The sequence below is a fragment of the Plutella xylostella genome, chromosome Z, assembly GCF_932276165.1.
Source record: "Plutella xylostella chromosome Z, ilPluXylo3.1, whole genome shotgun sequence".
Taxonomy (NCBI): domain Eukaryota; kingdom Metazoa; phylum Arthropoda; class Insecta; order Lepidoptera; family Plutellidae; genus Plutella; species Plutella xylostella.
In genome coordinates, this window is record NC_064012.1 from 15,782,507 (window position 1) to 15,809,307 (window position 26,801).

General features: G+C 38.1%; 1 protein-coding gene across 3 annotated transcripts; it reads right to left on the bottom strand.

Annotated features, from left to right (window-relative positions):
- Positions 1 to 251: 251 nt before the first annotated feature.
- LOC105381346 (galactosylgalactosylxylosylprotein 3-beta-glucuronosyltransferase S) lies at positions 252 to 8,341 on the bottom strand. 3 transcript variants are annotated; one of them, XM_038122186.2, is made up of 7 exons: positions 8,065 to 8,341; positions 6,737 to 6,787; positions 6,240 to 6,482; positions 5,859 to 6,050; positions 2,510 to 2,591; positions 1,870 to 2,064; positions 252 to 1,300 (listed from the first exon to the last, which is right to left on the bottom strand). In XM_038122186.2, exons 1-7 carry the CDS (start codon positions 8,163 to 8,165, stop codon positions 1,100 to 1,102), a joined length of 1,065 nt encoding a protein of 354 aa, XP_037978114.2. In that variant the 5' UTR covers positions 8,166 to 8,341; the 3' UTR covers positions 252 to 1,099. The 3 variants fall into 3 exon arrangements, with proteins under 3 accessions (XP_037978114.2, XP_037978115.2, XP_048488615.1); XM_038122187.2 differs by lacking the exon at positions 6,737 to 6,787; XM_048632658.1 differs by lacking the exon at positions 6,737 to 6,787 and having other exon boundaries at positions 8,051 to 8,341.
- Between the last annotated feature and the right edge of the window lie 18,460 nt (positions 8,342 to 26,801).

Below are 26,801 nucleotides of genomic sequence, written 5' to 3' on the forward strand. Positions count from 1 at the left end.
AGTATAGAGTAAAGTGGCACCCCTATTAATTTCTACTCTTTCCTGGTGCCTACCAGTGTAAGTAAGAATTATACTTACTTACCCTAAAATCACCCAAAATGTACTTGAACATAATTGTCAATAAAGTTGGCGAGTAAAAGTTTATCGACCCACTGTGCAAACTTACATGTGTGCGTGTCACTGCGTGTGCTGTGTGAAGAGCATTGAAAACCCAAAATTGGCGCGGCACGTCACCCTGTACGGGCCCTTAAACAAATAAAATAATATCTACACTTCGCTTGACTAGGTTTTTTTAATTCTGCGTAGAGAAAGCTAATTCCGATATCACAAATTCCAAGTGTATTTTTTAGCTACCTAATAAAGAGTAATAAAAGTAACTTTTACTTATAAAAATAATACCTTAATTTCAGAGTAATATCATTAAATCATAATAAGTATTACGTTCATTTTATAAGTCGCCTTTGCTGCTATCTATTTCTTGCAACATTTTTGTTTTTAAAACCAGGATTGTACATAATGAAAGATGAAATGATTCATTAAAATAGTTACTAGAATATTATAGTTATATAGGTTAGAGATTCGTTCTATCAAGAGATTCAGAAATATGGAGAGGATAGAGATAAAATATTAGAATAGCGGCCTATTTAGAGAAAGCGGCACTAGCATTGGTTCGAATTGTTCGTTGTCATAATTTCAAATCCATAACATAATAATATCTTTAAATATACACGCGAACTATCTTTAAAAGATTGAGTTATTCTTCAGTCAGTCATTCATATTGTTCTGGTATAATATTCTTTTACTACACAGTCTAATTCAGATCCAAAATACTTAAATATTACAATTTAATCTCAGAATAGTCTTAAGACACCTACACCTACGCTAGCGAGAGAAAAGCTTTAGGTCAAACGTGTAAGATCATCCGATAGGCGGGGTTTACATGATAAGAGTACGCACTGACCGAATAAGTATTCTGATGCTACTCTTAACGTCTTTAACAGCCAATCAGCTGGATCAGAAAATGTTCTATATTACTAACATCGAGTTAATACCGAGCATACTCTTATCGTATAAACGCCACCGTAAGGCCTAGGCCTATTTAGGCCAGTCCTTCGCTGAACCTGTTGTTATAGACGGACGGCGAGATGCCCTGGTCGGGGCTGAGGCCCGCCATGTTCATGTCACGCACGGTGGTGAGCAGAGTGCGCAGATTGTCGAACTTGTCCAGTCGGTCGGAGTCTAAGTGCACCTTTAGTTGCTTCTTCTTGGGGATCACGCTGCGAGTGTGCCACACTAGCACCTGGAGTAGAAGATAGAAATAATATTAAGAATCAGGTAATAATAAGAAATATACTTTTGTTTTCAGGTAATAATAAGAAAGATACTTTTGTTTCTGATGCGCTTTATCAATGACATGGTTAATTCACCTCAGTTTAAATATGTGCATACCGCATTATACTATGTAAGATATGCTACAATTAAGGCCCTTTCCACAAGGGCAGAGCAGTGAAGCAGAACAGTGGCCAGGACTTACTGCTTATGTGTGGTGAATACAATGAACGTGACACTTCATCTGCTACAACCTCACGGACATCTTAACATGATAAAGTTACACTATACCTAAAATATTATAGCATTAGCCATATGCCAAGGGAAGAAAAAACATGCACATCTAGATTCTAGATGAGTACCCTAAAGTGCATTGTACTCATGCAAAAACGGCAATACGGCGATACTCGCTTGCGAGTCACCTATTACAGTAGTGCGCATATGTATGAATGATTTGTCAGCTGTACGGCTCATGCTATGGCTACGGCTTGTACAACGTAAAGTTTACTTCTATGCATTACAAACACAGTCCACACCTACCCTAGTACAATTATCAGCGAGCGGCTCCACATCCTCCAACGTGAACCCGTTGCTCTTGAGGAACCCGTCCTCTTCAAACCCCGCCTTGTACGGCATCGCGGCGGCCGGCGCCAGGTGCTGGAGATTCACCGCGAACCCCGCCATGTCCACGGCGAAGCGGCGCGCGCCCGGCCACGAGTCGAAGAAACCTATCACCTGGGGAGGGCATAGTTGTCATTATGAAGTTATGTTCATTTTGAAATGTTACTCGGTTGTTGATGTCAGCTTAAAGCTTGTTGAAGTCATAATGGCACTCCAGAGGTGCAGAGGGTCTCCATTAACGTCCACTTCCACCTTTGACCTCGCACCAGCTATGTATGCGGCTCGCAGCTTACCTTGCAACGCTTTTTCGACGCGTTTGGACAGGGCGTCCACAAAAGCGCGACCATAAAAAAATTGCAGCAATCGTAGCTCCTCTTTAGATAGTGTGATCAATCCATTTCCACTTTCGCTTCACAATTTCATTGACAATCGCATGTGATGATTAGATGTGCCAATGTTTCTAACCGAATTCCGAGGTTTGTAGCTCTAACAGGTGGAGGTCTATGTCTAGCAGTGGACTATTACGGACACAACTTGTGTGTGACACAGTGGAGCATACCTTCCCTCCCTGCAGCACCGGCGACGACACTCCGTACTCCGAGATCAGCCCCACCGGGAACATGGACAGCTTGCGCGTCTTCCTGCAACCAACACATGAGGCCGTCAGGTGATAACTCCAGTATAGCTGGGATTCGCAGACTGCACCACGAACATTGTGTCGAAAAATATACGAAGTATATTGCATACCACTTGCATATTGTAGTACGGGACGCAAGACAACACAAGGTAGATCTGGTTTATAACCGGTTATAGTCCAGAGATTTCATACAAATCAGAACTATCTTTAGGCCTAATTTCACACCATTCGGTTAGGTTAAAAATACCTCGGTTTGGTTACATGTTGGACCGTTAAGGTTAGTGAGTGTCCCACCATGCTAAATCACGGGGTTAAGGCCTAATTTCACACCATTCGGTTAGGTTAAAAATACCTTGGTTTGGTTACATGTTGGACCGTTAAGGTTAGTGAGTGTCCCACCATGCTAAATCACGGGGTTAACTCCCTTGATCGGGTGATAAACTTGATTGCTGCTGTGGGGTTCCGCTAAGACTTGGTTAAGACCGGTAACCAGGCAACGGGTTGTTTACTTGTCACTCATTCTGTCAAGATTCAAGATGGAAAAATGAACAGAGCCTTTGATAAACAATATACGAACTAGATGTTGTGTGACATAAAAAATTAAGCGAAATACTGTCTGGGTTTTATATAATGTCAAACCGAGATAAAAGTTTAAATTTAATGTCCTAACCTAACTTGGAACCGCACCTTCTACCACTAGACCACAGAGGTAGATTCAAGTAGTTAAACCTAATGACTTAATGAGAACTATTGAATTCAGTGAAAAATCTTCTAACAAAATATTTTAAAATAAGACCTTACTTAGAAATTGATATGTTATTTCCCGAGAAGTTTCTTTTGCACTGACACTCCATCTTGTTCGTTGTATTGTTTTTCAAAGGGCATGGCGTAATAATATTATTTTCAATGACGGATGTCAAAAAACAACCTCGTTAGAAATAGTAACCATGGCAACCTCAAAACCAAAAAGTTTGGTTGTTTGAGGTTGTTTGAAATCACAGAGACATAGACAACAAATTTCAATGAATATGACAGAATATTGAGTGAAGTGTGAGGGAAATGAGTGAATGATACACATAATGCTGGATTTATGAATGGTCTGTTAGATTTTCGTCGTGGGACTCATCCAGTTAACAAGGGTAATAATCCTTAAACGCGTCGTCAGCAAATCCGTTATTGAGACTGTAACTAACAGAATCATGAGAAACCAGGTCTAACTCCCTTGATCGGGTGATAAACTTGATTGCTGCTGTGGGGATCCGCTAAGACTTGGTTAAGACCGGTAACCTGGCAACGGGTTGTTTACTTGTCACTCATTCTGTCAAGATTCAAGATGGAAAAATGAACAGAGCCTTTGATAAACAATATACGAACTAGATGTTGTGTGACATAAAAAATTAAGCGAAATACTGTCTGGGTTTTATATAATGTCAAACCGAGATAAAAGTTTAAATTTAATGTCCTAACCTAACTTGGAACCGCAATATAGAAACACAAATTGATGGCCCAACCTGGAAATCGAACCCGGGATCCCTGGGTGATGAAGCTGAGCTTCTACCACTAGACCACAGAGGTAGATTCAAGAAGTTAAACCTAATGACTTAATGAGAACTATTGAATTAAGTGAAAAATCTTCTAACAAAATATTTTAAAATAAGACCTTACTTAGAAATTGATAAGTTATTTCCCGAGAAGTTTCTTTTGAACTGACACTCCATCTTGTTCGTTGTATTGTTTTTCAAAGGGCATGGCGTAATCATATTATTTTCAATGACGGATGTCAAAAAACAACCTCGGTAGAAATAGTAACCATGGCAACCTCAAAACCAAAAAGTTTGGTTGTTTGAGGTTGTTTGAAATCACAGAGACATAGACAACAAATTTCAATGAATATGACAGAATATTGAGTGAAGTGTGAGGGAAATGAGTGAATGATACACATAATGCTGGATTTATGAATGCTCTGTTAGATTTTCGTCGTGGGACTCATCCAGTTAACAAGGGTAATAATCCTTAAACGCGTCGTCAGCAAATCCGTTATTGAGACTGTAACTAACAGAATCATGAGAAACCAGGTCTAAGTCTTCGTTTTATAACAAGGGAGTAATCAGTTTAACCTAGCGTTCACTCTCAAATGCAGTCATGGACAGACGACGAAACATTGGCATAAAACGTGGGAAACTCGCAACTTCAAAAGTCTATTGTTTTTACACTGTTCTAATAGTAGTACGTACATAATGTTTTCAAGACTATACCTCTTAGACAAGATTCCTATTATATTCAGTTTGTATGAATGAATAATCGTTATGTTATGTCACGATTCTCCACGAAACTACTTTCAGCATTCGCATTATTGATTGACGATCTGTAAAAACAAATGAGATGTAGATGATGGCTGAACAAGGGAAGCGGCTGGATAACTAAAGACTCTGTATTTTTTATCCGGAATAATTGAAAACAGAAACTAAATGTGCACTGTTAGGCAAATGCTAGTAGGAAAAGAATATGTAAGGGCGCGGGGCGGTGCCGCAGACAGTATTGATTGATTCACACCCACACATGTTACATTTTACGGAATTGCTTTCCAAACATGGCTTTTAAAGTGAGCACTAAGTACCTAAAAGTATTCTTATAATAGGATTTTATTTTGCTAACTCGAAATCTAATGCCCTGTTGAAACTTTGTGTAAGCAGCAAAATGTGCTGTTGCAATAATTAAATGACGTAAATAAATATTTTTTATTACTTTTCGTATTACTTAGGTATATTTTGTGCTGACATGCGCAGCGCAGTATTTGCTGCATGACTGTCTAGACACAAGCACAAGCAATATTTTTTATAAGAACATTGTTATGTTGACTATAGAAATTAATAAAACAAAAAATAAATCAAGAAAATGGATATCATGCTCATTTATCATGCTGCATAAGGGGCATTAAAGTAACATGTTACCATGCATTACCACTCCGGACACTTATTTCTACAGCTCACACTCTGAACCTCGCTTCTAGTCGCCTGCTAGATATGGGACTCTCCCAAGGAGCACCATAAATCGCATTTATTCTCAGCCCTTATCATTCAGTTACTACTGACTGTCTGCTTTAAATTTGTGGACCAGGCTATCCTTTTCACTTGTATCTCACCAAATACACTCACTTCTCTAGCTCAACAATTCATTGACTCTGTATTTTGAATACTTAAAAAAAATCATACATACATAGAAATTTAGAACCTCCTGCTTTTTTCTATGTCGGTTAAAAACACAATATTACCTGATCTCATCAAACAAGTCCAGATCGACGGAGTTATCATCGTCTCCGAAGTAGAGCACGCCCTGCCGGGGCTCGCTGGTGATCCAGCGGAGCGCGGCGCGGCGGTTGGTGACCCCGCGAGGCATGAGGCGCAGCAGGTTCAGCTGCGGCGGCTTCGGAGACGAGATGTGCGTGAACGGGAGACCGGAACGCCTGGAATTGGTGGTTTAGTTTGATGCATTACTGGAGGTTTTTTATGTAATTTTGTGAGCATTTTTTATGTTTGAGTTTCACTCCACAAATACTATGTGATGTAGTCACTTCTCAGCAATTAATTAGATTCAGGCAAATATGAAAATTAACAAAACACTCCTTTTCTCCAAGAAATATAGAAATACTCACTGCAAGATGGAGTGGACCCTGGGATCACAGGCATCATGATCATTAGCCACAACCCAGTGCAGCCCAGGTACATGCATCAGCGAGTGAGACAGACGTGTCAGCTCAGGCACCTGGTTGGGCCGGGGGTATGTTGGAGTCACATAGTATATCACTGTCAGGTTGCGGTGTGGAGGAGACCCAAGGTGTGCGCGCCGGTCAACCAAGTTCACATTGCATACTTTGTGTGTCGTGGCCGCTTCCGTGCTGCAATTGTGTTAAGAGTCGACATTTTATCACTGAGCTAAGCTAAAGGGTTTTTAAGACATTTATTAGCTTTTTGGAGATACATTTATGGAGCTTTAAGTTCTACATACAAATTATGTTACACAAGTTAAGGAAGACCAGTGGACACCGGATTATCTAATGGAACATAATTTGTAGATAAGGCTTTCATTAACTACAGTGTGGCAGGCACATAAAATCACAAACATTTAAACAACACATAAAATGTAACTTACACATTATCTAATTTGCTCAATACTAAGTCTTCGTCTACATCTACGCCTAAGCTGTAATAAGGCAATAACAATATATAAAAATTACTTCATCATGATAAATTAATAACACTAAGGCCTAATTTCACACCATTCGGTTAGGTTAAAAATACCTCGGTTTGGTTACATGTTGGACCGTTAAGGTTAGTGAGTGTCCCACCATGCTAATTCAAGGGGTTAACTCCCTTGATCGGGTGATAAACTTAATTGCTGCTGTGGGGTTCCGCTAAGACTTGGTTAAGACCGGTAACCAGGCAACGGGTTGTTTACTTGTCACTCATTCTGTCAAGATTCAAGATGGAAAAATGAACAGAGCCTTTGATAAACAATATACGAACTAGATGTTGTGTGACATAAAAAATGAAGCGAAATACTGTCTGGGTTTTATATAATGTCAAACCGAGATAAAAGTTTAAATTTAATGTCCTAACCTAACTTGGAACCGCAATATAGAAACACAAATTGATGGCCCTACCTGGAAATCGAACCCGGGATCCCTGGGTGATGAAGCTGAGCTTCTACCACTAGACCACAGAAGTAGATTCAAGAAGTTAAACTTAATGACTTAATGAGAACTATTGAATTAAGTGAAAAATCTTCTAACAACATATTTTAAAATAAGACCTTACTTAGAAATTGATATGTTATTTCCCGAGAAGTTTCTTTTGCACTGACACTCCATCTTGTTCCTTGTATTGTTTTTCAAAGGGCATGGCGTAATAATATTATTTTCAATGACGGATGTCAAAAAACAACCTCGGTAGAAATAGTAACCATGGCAACCTCAAAACCAAAAAGTTTGGTTGTTTGAGGTTGTTTGAAATAACAGAGACATAGACAACAAATTTCAATGAATATGACAGAATATTGAGTGAAGTGTGAGGGAAATGAGTGAATGTTACACATAATGCTGGATTTATGAATGGTCTGTTAGATTTTCGTCGTGGGACTCATCCAGTTAACAAGGGTAATAATCCTTAAACGCGTCGTCAGCAAATCCGTTATTGAGACTGTAACTAACAGAATCATGAGAAACCAGGTCTAAAGGGAATATTGATCTGTATTCCATTTAAGACATCCTGCCACACAAAATGGTTGCGAAGAGATGCGAGGGTGGGATTGCGCATCATATTTTATTGGACTAAGACATAATCATGTGTAGTTTGTACCAATCCTTAACAAGAGGTGTCCAACTTTAATCACTCCTGGTAGTACTTATTTCGGACAGACAGGCAGGCCCAATGAGGGCATTATGGGGTAGGGATTTATTATACTGACCTACGATAACTCACCCTAAATCAAACTCGTTCCACAGACATATTACCAAAGCTACACATAGCAGGACAAATAATGTTTTGTAAAAGGGTAGCGGTAGCACATGGACGGATTTCATTACTTCCTATGAACAGTCACTTATTCAATTCAATTGTGCGTAACCTAGCTAATTAAAGTTTAAACGTTCATGCTAAAAAATTTAGGCAAATTAGAACTGATTAAACTGATTTCAGCTGATTTTGAAGTAAATAATATTGATTGATTTGGTTGGATTTGGTTGTTACGTTTGACGTTGTCTTGACACTGACAACTAGATTTTTACGTCACCTGTCTTAACCGCATCGTAGGTAGATTATCTGTGTGAGAGAAAAAGCGAGGCTGTTATTATTCTGAGATCTTTGTTGTTGGACCCACCAAGTCCTTGGACCCACCCGACTCAACGTTGTTCTATGGTTCCACTTCCCATAAACTTCTTTAACGAGAAGGTTCCCTCTCACAACTTTTTACTTCACATCATAGATGGCCTCATAAAGTCGCATCATTTATTATGTGCCATGTGGCCACGCGATCAAGTTAAGGTTGGTGACTTGTAGCTAAATTGATTCTGAAGCAACATAAGTAAATCTGTAACGAGATGTACCTTCTACCTACCGAGAGGTAACCTTTAGGTTATTATATTGGTTTTGTGTATAAGCTTCACCTAAGTATTCCCACTTCCCAACACACTGCCCTCTCCTTGAAATGTGTGTGTACAGACAGTGTAGAATATATCTAGGTATCATATTTAGTACCCATCACACGAATAACATAGTTAGTGTCAATATTGTAATGATGTGGGTAGCATGCACTTATAGAATAAACCAGTCTAACCCGAGTCACCGTCTTTGATTCACGCCCGTCTTGACATGGCGCAGCCGGTATTAGGAACTAATTAAATCGTCGTGAGTGTTTAAACACGTATAAATCCCGAATATACAGTGGTCGCAGTGATAAGACGTGTGGTAAATTTAATAAAAACAGTATAAATAAATAAGATTAAAAAGTAAATTAGAAAATAAATTCGGTGCAGATTCAAAATGGAAGCCGTATTAAAACCGCCGTTACCATTCCAATTTGATAACAATATTACAAATGTAACCTCGGGAAACCTAAGCAAATCATGGGAAGAGTGGAAAAAGTCTTTTGAAATATACCTACTATCAGGCGTGCGAGTTTTCCAAAAGAGATGCAAAGGTAGGTAATTTGTTAATAATAATAACAGATCGAAATCAAAAATACGGTTACGCATCATGGCATTATCGATTTATTTTGTGTGAATCCAGACCATCCATAAATTAAAAAAGCAAAACGCAGGATTGATTTTATTTATTTCTAATGTTGGATGCACTGCTTGTCATGTCAACAACTTCAGTGCGGTGCGATAGTGATTGCGCGTAGTGTTGTTGTTTTGTGAGAGAAAATTGAATTTTTTAACTATATTCAACACCATTGGTGTTTGAATCGTGCACAAAACCCATCAATTAACATATATGCGTTGTGAAAACATAATATGTCAGTGAAAAGAGAGGTAAGTGATAGTTTTTAAGCTTGGTCAAGTTTATACCACAGGGCGGTACGTTTGGGCTTCAGTGGATTGCATTTGAGTTTTCTGAGCTCCAATTATCTCATTACGTGTTTTTAATGTCTATAAAAATGTAAGAAACATGTGAGCCACTCATAATTCAACTAAATGTTTCATTTGAGACAAGTGAGTCGATATTTCGTGAGTTGCATCCTCCATATTTTACTGCTACGTGCATGGTACCAACTATATAATAATAATCAGGTATAGCTACAATTTCGGGACTCAATTTTGGGTTTTGTTCGGTTTTTCACCTTAATTGATAGATTTTGGACCTGTTTAGAGTGTTTTTATGTGTTAAAGATAAAACTCTGATGTTAGGATATCGCCGACTCGGCGCAAGGGGTTGGTGGAAAAGAGACAAAAGCCTATTCCTAGACTTTATTTTTTTTCCTGTCGGTATTGATTTACTGCTGCTCCATGACGAAGTTCACGATGCTCCCGCTGTTCACTGCAGGAAGCGGCGACTATTTACGCTAAAATAAAACATTTGTCAAGTACCTAATTTCTAACACATTAATGACTTCACCCCCACCCCAACTCATTTGTTAAGAAACAGTAAACACTAAACAAAAAAATCTTTTAAGTCTTTGAAATAACTTGCTAATTCTGTAACATAATTACAGCATATAAACTTTTCACTTAACTTCAACTTTTGTATTGTAGGCTTTTCATAGGTTTCTGGCGGTTTGTTTGGGCAACTCGGCATCACTCAAACGGTAGTAAAGTCCAGGCTCAATAATAGGGTATTCATGTACTTTCTACAAATATTTCTGAATGTTTTGGAAACACATGTTGCCCTGCATATGGCAATATCAGTACTCCTTTATAAGTGTTTTATCTGCTTGAAAAGATGCTCCAGGAGTTTCTTTCGCCATTTCTTCTCCATAGTTTTTGTGAAATGGTGGTTGACAAATGTTATGACTATCAACAAATAATTCTAAAATATTACATTCAATAAACAAATTTTCTAATACAATTTCTTGAAAAACATACTATACACATATATAAGTTGGTATTGTAGATATCTTGGCCTAAAACACCTACCCTAATTACAAGGTAGCAAAATTAACTTTCACCACTATGAGAAACTCTAGTCCAACTATAGTGTCAACTAAGGAAGCACACTAATACTACTTGATGAATGAAAGCATTGTCATGAATGCCATACACCACAGGGGCCCTATTGCGAAGTCAAAACAAAATAACATTTACGAAGTAATTAGTGCAAAATTCAATACATTTTGTATTTGAAAATCATTGTCTAAACAAGTCTGTGATAGGTAGGTACATAGTTTGGGATGGCACATGGTCAGAGGTAGCCAGAGGAGTTATGTAATGCTGTAGCAATAAACACACTTTCATAATGACATAGTTAACATCATTAACATGATTCAAAAACGCTATTAGAAGATAAACTATAGTATTATCGTGTATCTTTATTATTGAAAAAAAAAACAGGTTTAACGGGCATTAGAAATATGCAGCATAAGGCATTATTTGCGTAGTGTCAGTGTCAGATATAAATGTTTTTAGCATTAAGTCCACCTTTTGTACACTTATATTTGTGCAATAAACTATTAAACAAATAAATAATTATGTGTGTCTATTTTTGGTGGTAAGATAGATTTTAAATCAGATGAAACATGCAATAAAATGGTTTTGGTAATACAGAATATGTTCTACCATAGATTTCTGAACAAGGTAACTCAATCAAAATGATAAATTTAATTATTATATTACTGTGAAAATTTATCAAATAGTTAAATATTTAAAATAATACCAAAAATAATTCAATGGTGGTTACATTGGTCACATCCTGTAAAAGTTAACTCTCACTATAGCTGAGTGATGATAGTAAAAGTTTGTTTGGGGAAAACATCTTTTGATATTTAACACCACAAAGAGAAAATCCCTAAAGAAGTTGTTTGCTCTGTAGTTTAAAATCATTTTTTTTAAATGTCAGTCACTTAATTGACAGATTCTGGAACAATTTATCAACAGTAGCTTCATTTCTAAATTAACCTCATAGAACAATGCAGAATCGGGTGTAAATTAACCCTCTGTATGCGCTTTAGCTGGACTTAAACACTAAAAATTATGAATTAGTTAAGTATAGAATGATTTTTAAATCTTTTGTGACATGTGCACTAGTATCACATTAGGTTAGGTATTTCCATACATCCTTACGAACATTAAAAAACACGCAACACACTTTGTCACTCAATTTTCCCTATTCATTGACATATTATAGTATTGGTGGTTGTGGTACTTTTTGTGTAACATTTTTGAAATAAAGTTTATTATTTATTATTATTATTTATTTATATAGGTATTTTGCTTACAAAAGTTCAAGATTTGTGCCCTAATATTTTTTTCTATATTGGCCTATTTGCTGTTAGCCTGTTGGCTACTACAGCTAACAGGGTCTGGAACAGCTCGTCCCTAGTGTATTTAATGCATTCCTCTACTAACTAGCGAAAGCTACAAAGGAAAAAATCTGTAGGGTAACCTAGTTTAAAATTCACAAAGTTCTTTCTGGGCTTGCGTCTTTTATTGATGGCATTCTGTTCAAAAGTTTAAATACCAAAGTATTATACGTATCGATATCATCATGTTGGTAGTTTGGCACTGCTTACGTATGTACGTAGAACGCATAACGCTTACGCATTATTATACCCTTATTTTCGTGTTACACAATACCTAATATCCATTTGATGACATGGGTATTTGGTATCAGACGTATACCGTACGTATACGTGGTACATCTTTAGAAGTATGATAATGGACAAATATCTGGTCAATTGATAGCCTTATTGTTATGAACTAGATCATTTAACAATGATAGTAGCGACGCCAATTCGTTATCGGGAACTTAGTACGGCCCATAGCCGCTGGACCAACGACCTGAGACACGTAGGCGGCAGTCGCTGCATGAGGACGGCCGAGGTTTTGACTGATGAGAGTGACGACGCCGACGGTTGAAATTATTCCATATTACGTTAAAATTACTTCGCTAATATTAGATTAAAGCGTCCGATCACTTAGGGTTATGTTAGCAACACATGACACGGTCAGCCATTGGATGGGTGACCGATTTCAATTGGATCTTTTCTGGACGCATCCGTGCTTCGGACGGCACGTCAAGCCGTGGGTCCCGGTTGCTACTTCGGCAGCAGTCGATAAGCCGAATGAGTGACCGTGCCATGTGTTGCTTAACTCCAATTATCAGTTACGATCACTGTTGTGTACCTACGGGTAGTTACGGACTAGACTGCGGACGCTTCAGGTTATCATAGCATTTATACATTCTACAGTGTCTGTCGCTATTGAAATGATTTTCAATGTCAATGCGACAAGATGCATGTCAAAATCAGAATATTTTTACATTTCTGCATTGGCATCAGCGTCATCCGGTCACCAGTGACGCAAACTCATAAAATTTAAATAAACTATGCAACTGACTTGACTTTATCCCGCGAAAGGGTGGCTTGAAGGAATTGCCTATTGTGAACATTCTGTTATATTTATACTAAGAAGATAGCTTTTAGAATTACGGATACGAATATGCGATTCGAGGTCGGGAAGCTGATTCGTGGTACCTGTTCAGTTATCAAGTAGTAGTAGCTTTGTAATATATCAATAAACATTGCTTCTACTACCAGCGATCCGATCATAAGGCTACCAAGCCTTTTCAGTAGGTACTGACTGTACGTTCGTTCTTAAAAATAGCAATAACGCTTATTATTGTCATCTTGATTTCATGTTGAAAACATCCGACTAGCATATTGAAATTTTGCCATTTTTGTTCAGAGTTTATTTTCATAAAGCTCTTGAAAGTCAGAGGAGCTTACGGTATCTTACGGCGACGTGCCTGGCGCGCCGTCGGCGGCCGCTACGTGACGTCGCGTCCACCCCTCGATGCCGGTGCAATCATCACATTTTCACACTTTTTATAAATATTTAATATCTTGCTTCTTGAGTAGTGCTGAAACAAGGGCCACTAAAGTTCACTATATAATTTAATAATTAAGTAATTATAAACACAACCGACAAAAAACTTTAAACATTGTTTAACAAGTGTTTAAAACTAAATTTGACAGATTTTGTAGGCGTTTGACAGCGTTAAACATTTGTCTTAAGTTTTTGCGGTAGGGCCCTTTAGGTTAACATATCATAGGTACCTATTCTACATATTATATCTACTTAACACTGCCTAGAAAGTTATTTTAAGCGAAGATGATTCCTTGGCAGTTAATATTTTCCCGATCTAAGCACAAACACTACTGCAAATTCTATGTCCTTAAATACCATTTGGGATATATCTCAAAAACTAAAAATCTCTCCATAACGTCACAGCAATCATCTTAGCTGAAAAGAAGTATAAAAAATAACACACTATACAAAAGTACTTAAAATGAGAATTTTTCACAACCTTTTTTGCGATTTAGAAAATTAATTATTAAATCTACGGGTATTAAAACCATTACACCAGGGACCGCGTCGTACCGTCTAGAATTCGAAATGATTTAATTGGATAAGGATTAATAATAAATTAAAGCATCGATAAAATTGACTGATTTTGGTAGGTAGGGATATTTATAAGATTATATATTAAAAAAGTTTACATAATAGATAGGTAATAGTATATTGAAAATAATTATACCATCGCGGAGTATTTTAGTTGATATTTTTTGTTATATTCATATATTATTGTTGAAAACTGTTGTGTACTCGTACGAACCTACCATAGCTTTGGCAGCATACACAACAGGCAACTTTACTTTTTTGGGACTGCAAATCTGATTAAATGTGTTAAATTAAGTGCCAATTTTTCCATAGTCGGTTAGAGAATAACCAGGGAGTAGTGGTTGACTTAAATCAATCCCTGTCGGTTAGGCAACCGAGTTTGGAGAAATTGGCACTGAATGAGAGGTTTTATATCGGACTTATTTTTTACTAAATAAAGCTGTCTCCCAGGTATATTGGTTGTTGTATTGGATAGAGTATTTTTCCGTGTATGCCTACTCTGCGAATAGGTAAAAGCTGTACTTCATTCACACAAGCTTCGCGACTAATTGACTGCGCCGCGACGCGACGACACGGCGACAGTTATTGAGTGCTGTCGCTGACCAATCAGCGAGCGGTTGCTATCCGCCTGAATTTTGTCATAAATGAGATGAGGCGCCTATAAGTACACACCATAGACACATATAGGACCACATCAATTAATCCCCTACCGTGTTTCAATTTATCGGCCCTGTGTGGCGACTAGTCTGGAGCTTACGGTATATCCTAGTGATGCTGTAATTACTCCAGTATAATCATGTCGGATGCATCGACTCCAATGGTTATCAAAGGTAGTCATCAGATTGAAATGATGATATCTGTCGGTAGCATATTGTTGATTGGATTTCGGCCGTCAAAGCAGTGTCAGCGATAATTGCTGAGTAATTATGTTGCGGTCGCTATTATGCTGTGTTGGATTAAATTTAGTTATTAGACAACTACGCAAATACACATAATAGGAAAACGGCCTCATATTCGGTATGCTTTGCACAGCCAGATTAGAGCGGAATCTCCTGCATTTAATACGCGCACAGACTACGGTAAAAAAAAATATATTGTTTGAAGGAGCACAGTTGTTCAACAAACTACCTAACAATATCAGAACGGAGCATAAACTGAAATTGTTTAAGAAAGACCTTAAAGCATTTGTATTGGAATGGAACACGTTACCCTATAAAAATTACCTATTTCAAATTGCGCTATAGTAATTATGAAACCTAAGATTTACTTTTATATATATACCTAAGTAATTTTAAGACTAGATTTTAAATAGTGGTGAGGGTATATTGTACCGTTGTACGTACATATTATAGTTATATAACATGTTTTTCTCATTTTAAGTGAATATGTATTTTTAATTCTTATGGGAAATAAATGTCTAAAACCTAAAAAAAAAAATACCTGTAAACTCTACTTGCGTGGACCTGCGATAGCATAAATACTTACTTACTTACTTACTCCGCTGGCTCAGCGACCCGAAGTGGATCTTGGCCTCAGACACAAGAAGTCGCCACTGGTCTCTATCCTGCGCAGTCGCTCTCCAGTCGCCTGCCTGTAGTTGGCGCAGGTCCTTGCCGACTTCATCGCTCCAGCGATATTTGGGACGGCCAACTGGTCTACGACCGCTTGGTACTCCAAGGTAGGCCCTCTTGGCAGCGCGATCCTCCCCCATCCTTTGCAGATGACCAAGCCAACGGAGTCGCTGGGATTTAATGTGACCAATGATGTTTGGCTCGGAAATCAGGTCTTCGATTTCCTGGTTCTTCCGTACTCTCCAGCTACCATCTTCCCTCCTAGTTGGTCCGAGCATTTTCCTCATCACCTTTCTTTCCGCAACCAGAAGTTTATTCTCTTCCTTGAGAGTGAGTGTCCAAGCCTCAGAGCCATACATCAAGATCGGCCGGATTACGGTTTTATAAATTCGGATCTTGGTTTTCCTGCTGAGAAGCTTTGACACTAGCACTTTATGAAGAGCAGCGCTGCATCGGAGGGCGTTTTGTACTCGGATGTCGATCTCCTGCTCCCTTGTGTTTGTGTCAGTGATCGTACAACCTAAGTATTTGAATTTGGCCACTCCCTTATAGGCTGTCTCTCCCACTTGCAGGTTTTTTCGTACCTCATGGTTGCCTCGGTGTCGTGTCATGTGGAGGTATTCGGTCTTTTCCGTGCTGATTCTGAGCCCGACCCTGTGAGCTTCCTCTTCCAGTATCTTGGCAGCTTCTTAGACCTCGCGTTCACTCTCCCCCAACAGAGCTAAGTCGTCGGCGTACCCGATCACCTTGTGCTGTCCATTCAGTTGTACTCCGCCATCATGTGTCAACACTTTTTGGATGACATACTCCAACACCAGATTGAACAGCGCGGGTGACAAGGCGTCTCCTTGCTTGAGCCCGGTTACCACGGAAAAGGCGTCAGTCAGGTCACCGTCCACCTTTACGCGCATCCTACTTATGCCCGTAGTGGCTACGGGCATAAGTAGGATAGCATAAATATGTAACGTAAAATACACCCTTATGTTTTTTGGATTCGATTGTTTGTTGTTGTCTAATTGACTACAGCCATCAGGCTCCCTATCGCTAACATGTTTTGACAACAATTTACTTTGACTCCGTAAATTGTTGTCACTAATTAATACTTCGTAAATAATTGTTAGATACTTCGTTTTGACATTGGATAACTAATTCACTTTATTCATCAAAATATAAAAGTCACAAACATACATAAGTATACAATATCGGTCTTATTCATAAAAAAACCTTAAAGTAGGTTTACTGAGCTCAATAGTTACGGAACACATTAAGCCTATTTGAGGTTTCGTAAAAATCTCTATTCATAATAGTTCCGTAAACCTTCAGTAACTATAGTGATGCTAATAGATTTCACAGACCAAACATTTTGATATTTAGGCCCTGTTCCACAATGTCTGGGTAGTGGCTACTTGTCAGATAAAATACATGCTGTCACTGTCAAAAAAATAATAACAGAGGGTGACAGCATGTGTTTTATCTGACAAGTAGCCACTAACCAGACATTGTGGAACAGGGCCTTACCCTATTATAGTGCCACAATCTTATCTGTTCCGGTGGCGACTTCGCTGTGATCGAATCTATAGTGATGCTAATAGATTTCACAGACCAAACATTTTGATATTTAGGCCCTGTTCCACAATGTCTGGGTAGTGGCTACTTGTCAGATAAAATACATGCTGTCACTGTCAAAAAAATAATAACAGAGGGTGACAGCATGTGTTTTATCTGACAAGTAGCCACTAACCAGACATTGTGGAACAGGGCCTTACCCTATTATAGTGCCACAATCTTATCTGTTCCGGTGGCGACTTCGCTGTGATCGAATCCAGTGATGCCATCGATTAAATTTTGCCTATTTCTGGTTTAAACGCAATGATTTCAAAAGGAAGGATACGCCCGTCAGAACGTTTTGTCAAAATAAAATGGCACCCGCGTGTTGGCCCTAATTTATACAAATTATGACAGATTTATGAGATTTTAGGGCCAACGCGAGGGTGTCATTTTCTAGAGCGGTAAGGCCTGTCCTTACGCTAGTAATATATAAGTCAATGTTTAAACGACAATGCATTTCTGCTATTACCTATTGTTATAATTAGGTACATTCATAAGTATAGATAAATCAAAATATAGGGTCGATAGTAAATGAAAGAGGATATAATATATCAAACGACATTTGTTGTATGGAAAATTTGTCCACGGCGAACAGAAATAAAATTAGTTCTGATTATGTGATGATATGTGGTCGTGGGAATAAAGAGATACGACTTAAAAAATACTATTAATAATTATTTTTTAACACTTTATTTAACATTTTTAAAGTAAATAGAAACAAGAGCATACAATTAAAAGAAATTCAGACAGTGTGCAAAGGTTAATTCATCATCATCATCATCACGTCCCTACTGCTTGGGCACGGGTCTCCTTCCAAAGGCTGATTGCCAAAAAGCAATTTCTTTCAGCCAACTCTTGGTAGGTTGGGAAAACAATGACATGTCATAAATCATCATTATTTCGTCTAAAATCGCTGCAGGTGCGAGAAATTCTTCTTGGTATACTGCATAAGATTTAAAGTATCATGTCATGTCCTCACACCTGTAATCAAAGAAAAATAAAGATTATATACTTTTCATCACGAGTATCACGACTATTCACGACCCATCCCGTCCCCACTGCTGGGGCACGGGCCTCTCTGCTCTCGGGAAAATATTTAATAAAATTACATGGAGTATATGGGTAAAATTATTCGTCATATTTGGCAACACTAACCTGTAGCCGCTGCAACTCGTTCTTCCAATTTTTCAAACGGAATTAAAGGCGCCTGAATATGTTATTCTTCCTGCATAAAAGCCAATATATATAGTACTACTTTTCTTGCATCACATTACAGCGCTTTTGGCATTATTTCACCCAGAAAATCACAAAACAAATTAAATAACGCAGCGTCAGCCTCTTCGCAGAAATTGACAACTCAAATAACGCACAGAGTATGAAATGACGTTTGACAATGACGTCTCGTTAGTTGCACATTTTGACCACCGGAACAGATAAGATTGTGGCACTATAAGTTGCCGGTCCGACGAAACCATAAACAAAAATAGCGAAAACTTTCATTCATTTATCAATCTCTATTATCTATGTTAGCCACGGCTCGGCACTTAAAAAAGTTTACGTTGGCTTAAATGCGCAGTGGTCAAGCCAAAACCCACAAAAAAATAATTAAATTTTTACGTTACCATGGCAACTTATTTTCAGCAAATATTATAGTGCCACAAACTTATCTGTTCCGGTGAGAGCGAACTAAATTGGTCCATATAATCTATGTCAATATGAAATTCATTAGTACAGTAAGTAATGAGGTATGGACCAATTTAGTTCGCTCTCACCGGAACAGATAAGTTTGTGGCACTATAACTCACAACAAATGTCAAATCGTCAATAAAGCAGAACAGCTGTTGACCGGCCGCCATGTTTTTGTACAAGAGGAGGCTTACGGAAGGTGTATAGTAGGGTCCAGCCAACTTTAGCATATCAAGGTTTTACGAATCACTTGGAGAGTTCTTTAGCGCTATTGATCGTTTATGAATAAAGTTTTTTTGACATTTGCTTACAGCAGGCCTATAGGTCTCCCGTAACTTTTTATGAATAAGACCGTATATCTGTAATATCCACTACAAGCTTCGTAAAAAATATAGTTTGTTAAGTGCTTACATCATTAATACAACCAAACATAAGTACATAATTTTTATCAAAAATACCACTTGAGACACACCCGACCCAAAGGTACCCACTACCCATGTAATATATTGACTTGGTCATCGGACTAAATAATTTAACTAACACGTGTTTCCATGCGATGGCCGAGTCAATATATTTATATAAAACATTAAATATTTTTACGATTGAGATGCATGCGTGGATAAGACTTGGTATTACATGGATCTCATAACTTTTTACCGTAGAACAACTGAGTTACGAGACTTGGTTTTTTTGACAAGTATTGTTTTTGACGGGATTAAAAATTTACATACATATACTCACGCCTGACTCCCAGAGGGGTAGACAGAGACTATGGATCTCCACGTGCCACGATCTTGACATACTTCTTTCGCTTCCTCCACATTCATAAGTCTCTTCATACACACCTTGGTTTCGGTAACTTCTAATTTGGCTCTTCTTGAGTATGTCGCCTATCTGGTGGACATACTTTCGCCTAGGACGTCCTCTACCTTCTCCGTCCGTCAGTCTTCTTTCATCCATTCTTTCAATGTGACCAAACCATCTCAACATTCCCTTTTTCAATTTTGGTTTTAGAAACTTGAACACAGTATTTACTTTTTTAGTTGCTGATATTCTGATGCGCTGTTGAAATATACTTCAATATCGGTGACAGCGTCATTAAGATAGCCTTTTTGTGTAGGAGTAATTTATTGCTGTTGTCACTGGAACTGTTTCATTGCTCCTGTGTGTACTATCAACCACCATCTCATATATTATTATCGTTATACAGCAGCAACACTTCGTAAAGTCGTAGCGGCCGCGGCGGAGGCGGCGTAGGTATACAAGTGGCTGGTTGAGGTAGGTTAGTAATCAGTACGGGACTCTGACACTGTCTATTGTGCCCAAACACCATTGTAATGACCCGAGTGCCGGTTGGATTATCTCATCATTATTCAAATTGATTTTACTTCTAAGGCGCTTCTTGATAGACCTGTGTAAAGCATTTACTGAGAGGGTTTTTTTTGTTGTTGTTGTAAAAGCTAAGAAATATTTCGGAAACACCAAACGGCATAATAAAGACATAAAATATTAATTTAACTTTTAGAGATCAACAGTGACAAGCAGACAGGGATATCAATATAAAAACAAAGGTATCTAAATCTAATTGAAAGTCTGTAAAAAAAGTTGAGTCTTGATTCGCGGGTCCCCCCGCCGCGTAGTTTGAAGCGCGGCGGCGGCGGCGGCGGCGGCGGCGGCGGCGCGGATGGCGTCTGATGTGGCAGCGGAAACGAGAGTCAATAACATTATTGAGCAATTTGATGAAAAGGAGTGCTCCGTGTGCGATTGCCGGTGTAGTGTTGTCACGTTGTCCCGGCTCCGGACACCTATTCTGAACGCATCTGCTACAATGTGTATCTTCTTGTTATTTCTTTTGTCACGGGTTAACAAAGAATATACTTAAAGCTTTTATGTATAAGAAATCACGTACTTAATAAATAAGCCAGCGGTGTGTTTCCTTCCAATGTAATAGGTAGCAGGCCTAATGCCCGTCTTTCAGAGCTGGAACTACTAGGTACCTAATGCACTCTCTGCGCCGGTCATTTGTCATGATTGATGACTGAATTAAACGGTTAAAAACCGCCCTCGAAGCTAACAAATAAATATCTTGAATAACCCGCTTAAAAATGTTTCAACTGAAAGAAATACTTAACGTCTAGTTTTAAAATTTTCAATATTATTCCGCTTGGATACGTTTAAAAAATCAACAGCGTGTGTCACTGAAAGCTTTTAAGTAGTGCATCAGGTTGTTTCAGCCGGACGCCCTTATTTTATGCAATTTCGCCGGCCCTTTGTGTCTGTAACGGGTTTTAGTGCTCGCATTGTTGTGTGCTATCGATTTGTGCCATATCGAGCGGCGTCACTTCGTCAAATTATGGAATATTGAATTTATTGAAAGCTCACTTTTATATAAATCTGGTTTAGTCACTGTTGTTTGGAGCCCTGACGACTGTGATCCCGGAATAGGTAGACAATGGCGACTAGTGCACAATTTACTCACGTGACCGACCACGAGCCGCGTCCAAGAAGTACAATGTACTTGTAGAGAACCTGCACGTCTAGATTCTACTTGTGCTGCTTACGTACCACCACCACGGGTTAGCAATCAACAATCTATAGCCTAATCGCTGCTGAACTTGAACACAGAAAGACATACAAGAGATACGTCAAACTTATACGTCATTTCAATTTCGTATTCGACTAGCTAAACACTGGATTAACATGACAAGCGGGGTGTGATTTTTATCTGACACAGAAGTCTCTCGACTCCATTGTAGTAGGTGCCGAGTTATTCTTACTCCTTTGCAGGCGTGCATCTCGTTATGACATGTTGTGCTTGTTAGCTGAACTCGGTTCAAGTAGCGTCGTTGATTTGTCGATTAGCACCTACTGAGGAGCACAAGTGAGGCTCACAATAGCTGCAGAGCTGCTGGAGTCCGCTCCTCTCTGTGCGAATATCTGGTGATCATATCAAGTGCCGTTTCTGCTCTCAATATAAAGTTATCTGCGGCTCGCCCACGCAGTTATGTGCTTCGCAGTCAAACGAACAGGTAAAACGAATTTTGACGTTAAATGCTAATTTAAGTTGTGTATAAAATCATTAATATTAAGCAGCTCTGTAAAATATCAATTAAGTTATACTGTGTCACAAAAAGGAGCATTGTAAGCAGTAAGGGAGCGATACAAACAACTTTACTACGATCACCATAGAACAAAGCGGACTCGGGTGTACCCTCGCGATCACGAATAATTGGACTCTTGTCGATCGGTTATTCAATAGGCATATCACCGATTTGTACTGCCGGCGGCCGTTGTATTAGTTACTGCGGCGGCGCTTAGCAGGATCTGATGAATTTTGAACCTATCGAAAAACTTTTGAATTGATAGGTTTAAAATTGTTGGTGAGCTACACTGGTCACTGTGAACAACTTTCTGTAGCACCACTTAGTCTTATTTTATGAACAACTTGTTTGTTCGAATTACTTATTGTTGTGACTGAATTATTTCGTTGTTATTTGGCTAAAAAACCCCCCACTTGAGTAAAAAAAATCAAGCTTTCTAGTTCTATGCGGTTAGTTTCGTTATCACTGTTGCGAGACCAAATTATAAAATCCGATCGTTTATTAATAGGGCGGGTCAATAAGTCCGTGACTTTTATAATTTTCCGCCACTTAACTGAAAGAACAACATTGCTCCTGTCAACAGGCAACTGTCAGTTGACATCTGTCAAAATTTGGACCAGTTACGTCACTTGGTTTGTGTTTTACACCTGTTCTTAGCAACTACCGCGTGATTTAAAAACATAATGGAAAAAACTGAATTTCGTGTGTTCACTAAGCATGATTTTTAGCGGAAAAAAACCATCACTGAAACCAAGGCTATGCTTGATAAAGATTATGGGGACTCTGCACCATCAATATCTATGGTAAAAGTGGTTTACTGAATTCCGTTCTGGCCGTACAAGTACGGAAGATGCCGGACGTTCATGGCACCCAGTTGAGGTCTCTACACCTGAAATGATTGAAAAAATTCAGGACATGGTGTTGGCCGATCGGAGATTGAAAGTGAGAAGGATAGTGGAAGCCACAGGGATATCACGTGGCTCAGTGGTTTCAATTTTGAATGATCACTTGGGTATGAAAAAGCTTTCCGCAAGATGAGTGCCGCGTTTGCTCACAAACGCAATCGAATGACAATTCGCAGAGGAGTGTTTGGCGTAGTTCAACCGAAATTCGGACGAGATTTTGCGCCGTTTTGTAACCGTGGACGAAACGTGGATCCACCACAACACACCAGAGACCAAACAGCAGTCTAAACAGTGGGTTTCTCGGGGTGAATCGGCGCCAAAGAAGGCCAAGGTGGGTATTTTAATGACCTCGAGAAATCTCATTTTTTGGAAGGGATAAAAAAATTGCAGAAACGTTGGACAAAGTGTATAGAGCTCAAAGGACTGACTACGTTGAAAAATAAAAAATAAAATTATCCAAAAACCAGTAGGTATTTTCTTCAAAAAGTCATGGACTTATTGACCCGCCCTCGTATTATTAATTAAATATATTTGCCCGAATATGGGTGGATAACATTATTTATGGTCTCAATGACATGTTTTTTTGCAGAAGTAAACACACTTCCATATAATCTAAGTTAGGTATTGAGTGTAACGCGTACAAAATAGTTATTTTTAATGGTTTTATAGTATGTATTTTATACATATACATATACCATTTTAGTAATGTTAACCATTAATATTAGCTAGGTAAATACATTTTATTATGATTACTGTAAAATTATAATAATTATGTTCTGTACAGACAAATTTCAAGCTGTTTGATCTGAGAAAAAGGTATTTTCCTTTGAAACTGTACAAATATTCACATTTCACTTTACAGTTAAGGCCTTACTACAAAAACTTAAACAGTATTTAACAGATGTTTAGCGCTGTCAAACGCCTACAAAATCTGTCAAATTTCGTTTTAAGCACTTGTTAAAAGTGTTTAAAGTTTGGTGTGGTAATACAGTAAGAGTAAAATTATTTCTATTAACACTTGTATAGTGTTAAATTGGACAGTAATGCAAGTGCAAAATTTAGTATATATTGTATAAAATGCAAAGTGCAAGCCAAATTGTACAGGGCGCCGCCGCCGCCGCCGCCGCCGCCGCCGCTAGCGGGCGCGAACGCCGCACAAAGCCGTCCTTAATTAAATGTCCGACCGTACACTAAATTAAAAGCCGACTACGTGGAATAATTGCTGTACCTCGATCCTGTCAAATTGTGTGTATTACATGATGTGTTTACTACTTTTTGGTAAATCGAAATTAAAATATTGGACATGAAAAATTGGGAAATATGAAATCCCATCAAAAACAATACTCGGCCATCGCATGGAAACACGTGTTAATTAAATTATTTAGTGCGATGACCAAGTCAATATATTTATATAAAACATTAAATATTTTTAAGATTGAGATGCGTGCGTGGATAAGACTTGGTATTACATACATGGATCTCACAACTTTTTACCGTAGAACAACTGAGTTACGAGACTTGGTTTTTTTGACAAGTATTGTTTTTGATGGGATCTCATTTCTTTTTGTATTTTGTAGACCGTTCTACTTTTTTTTCTTTTCGGTTACTTCTAGGTACGTAGGTGCGTTAACTTAGTTTGGTAGGTACCTACCTACATAAATCGCAAACTTGAGGTAAGAATCAAGAATCTTTATTTTTGGCTACGTAATGAATAAATGTAACTTTGATACTTCGTACTGCATCAAGTTTCCCTAATTAAATTTCAACCTTAGTTTCCAATACACAAAGTTCATTGTACCTACATTAAGAAAATTTGACTATAAGTGATAACACTGGTAGCCTGATGTGCTTTGTCCGTAGGTAGGTAATCCATCCTTTGCGGATTTAATTTGCATGACGGGAATTTTTTGCTCGATTTGGCATCTATATTTGACTACCGTGCGCCTATATTTACTTGGTGGGGGCACTGCCGTGCCCCCAAATATTTTAGTTTTTCCTTGGTTCATACACCAAACACTACTTATATTCCAAATTTGAAGCTTCTAGGTCTTCTAGAAGTGCCTTAGAATTTTTATGATCGGTGAGTGAGTGAGTCAGTGACAAAATTAAGAAACTTTGACCCGTTATAATTCTTAAATTACTGTTTCAAATTTAATGAAATTTTAAATATACCGTGTCTTTACAATGCCTGCATGGTTTGTGAAAATTCATTCTTCTAGTTTTATCCACAACGAAGTTACAGGGGGTCGAAAATGGCCTGAATTGCTTCGAGAAAAGTGATGTTAGTACGTGCCGCTTTTTTGCTCGACTTGGTGGGAGCACTGCCGTGCCCCCAGATATACATGTACCTATCTTTTTTTGAAGGTACATAATTCTTTCTGATATGATAGTGATAGCCTGCGGGTGGTGCCTTCGTTAGAACAAATCTTAATCGGAAAACGTACTATTATATACAGGGTGTCCCAAAAGTCAACGTCATCCCTTAAAGGGCTGATAGGTCAGCTCATGAGAGGCCAGAATATCACAATATGACCTTAGTAAAAACTCGATAATTTTCGAGATATTGACACTTTTATAAATTTGCTGAAAATCGACACCTTGGATCAGTTTTTTGCGTGCCGCCGGTACAAAAATCCATATTGTTGGAATTTGTTTGGTGTAGCATCACTCTGTATAGCCCTGCAATTGATCGCAGTCAAAAAAAATATCGAGTAATGCTGTATGTTTAAAAAAAACACGGTTTCCAAAGTCATAAAAGGTAATCGTATTTTTTTATAAACATCTTTGACTTTATTAGACAACTGACCGACGTTGAAACTGCCAGATTAGTTTACTTTAGTTATTTCCACAGCTTATTATCGTATGGCATTTTGCTTTGGGGTAGAGCCGCCGATATTGAAACTATATTTGTATTACAGAAAAGAGCCATCCGCTCTATATACAAACTTGGTTCCAGGGATTCATTGAGAGAACTATTTAAAGAAATTAACATCCTTACAGTTCCATGTCAGTTCATTTTTTCCAATTTAATGTATGTACGAAAGAATATTTCAACTTTTGATACAATTGGCAGTAATCATGACATTAATACTAGGAACAAGCATAAGCTGGCTTTTCCAGCGATGCGTCTGGCGAAAGTTAATAAATCGTTTTTAGGGTACTGTATTAGATTTTATAATAAGCTTCCAACAGAAGTTGCTCAAATGCCAGAGAATAAGTTTAAGTGTTACATTAAAGAGAAACTCAGTAAAAAAGCTTATTATAAAATTGATGATTACTTAGAGGACGTTAATGCATGGCTGTGATAAGTAGTTAGCTCTGCTCATATTATTATAATAATAATTATTAAGCTTATATGTATTGTATACCAACTAGTTTTAAGTCTTTTTTTGAAAAGATGGCTCAGGAGTTTCTTGCCTCCGTTCTTCTCCTTAGACAGAAAGAGCCCCCCCTTATCCGAACGGAGAGTAATTTGTAAAAATTGACGTTCATCAGAAAATTTTATATTTGTACGATGAATAAAAAATTTTGACTTTGACTTTGACTTTGACTCTACATACTGTAAAAAAAATATACCACGCAAACCTGGCACCTTATTTGAAAAGATTGCTCATTTAATGCAGTTTCCAAATGGTATGAAACGTTGCTATTGTTTCAATTAACAAAAAAGTTATTGCTATTTTAGTACAAAACGACCTCGATGTAAAATTGTTTGAAGGAAATTTATCTGAC

Bases quoted from the DNA above. Each gene is read 5' to 3' on its own strand.
- LOC105381346 (XM_038122186.2), bottom strand. From the start codon at position 8,165: ATGAAATCCGTCCATGTGCTACCGCTACCCTTTTACAAAACATTATTT. The intron at 6,788-8,064 runs GTGAGTTATCGT...GCCTTATTACAG, and splicing joins TGGAACGAGTTTGATTTAGG to CTTAGGCGTAGATGTAGACG. The intron at 2,065-2,509 runs GTATGCTCCACT...TGCCCTCCCCAG, and splicing joins CGGTGCTGCAGGGAGGGAAG to GTGATAGGTTTCTTCGACTC.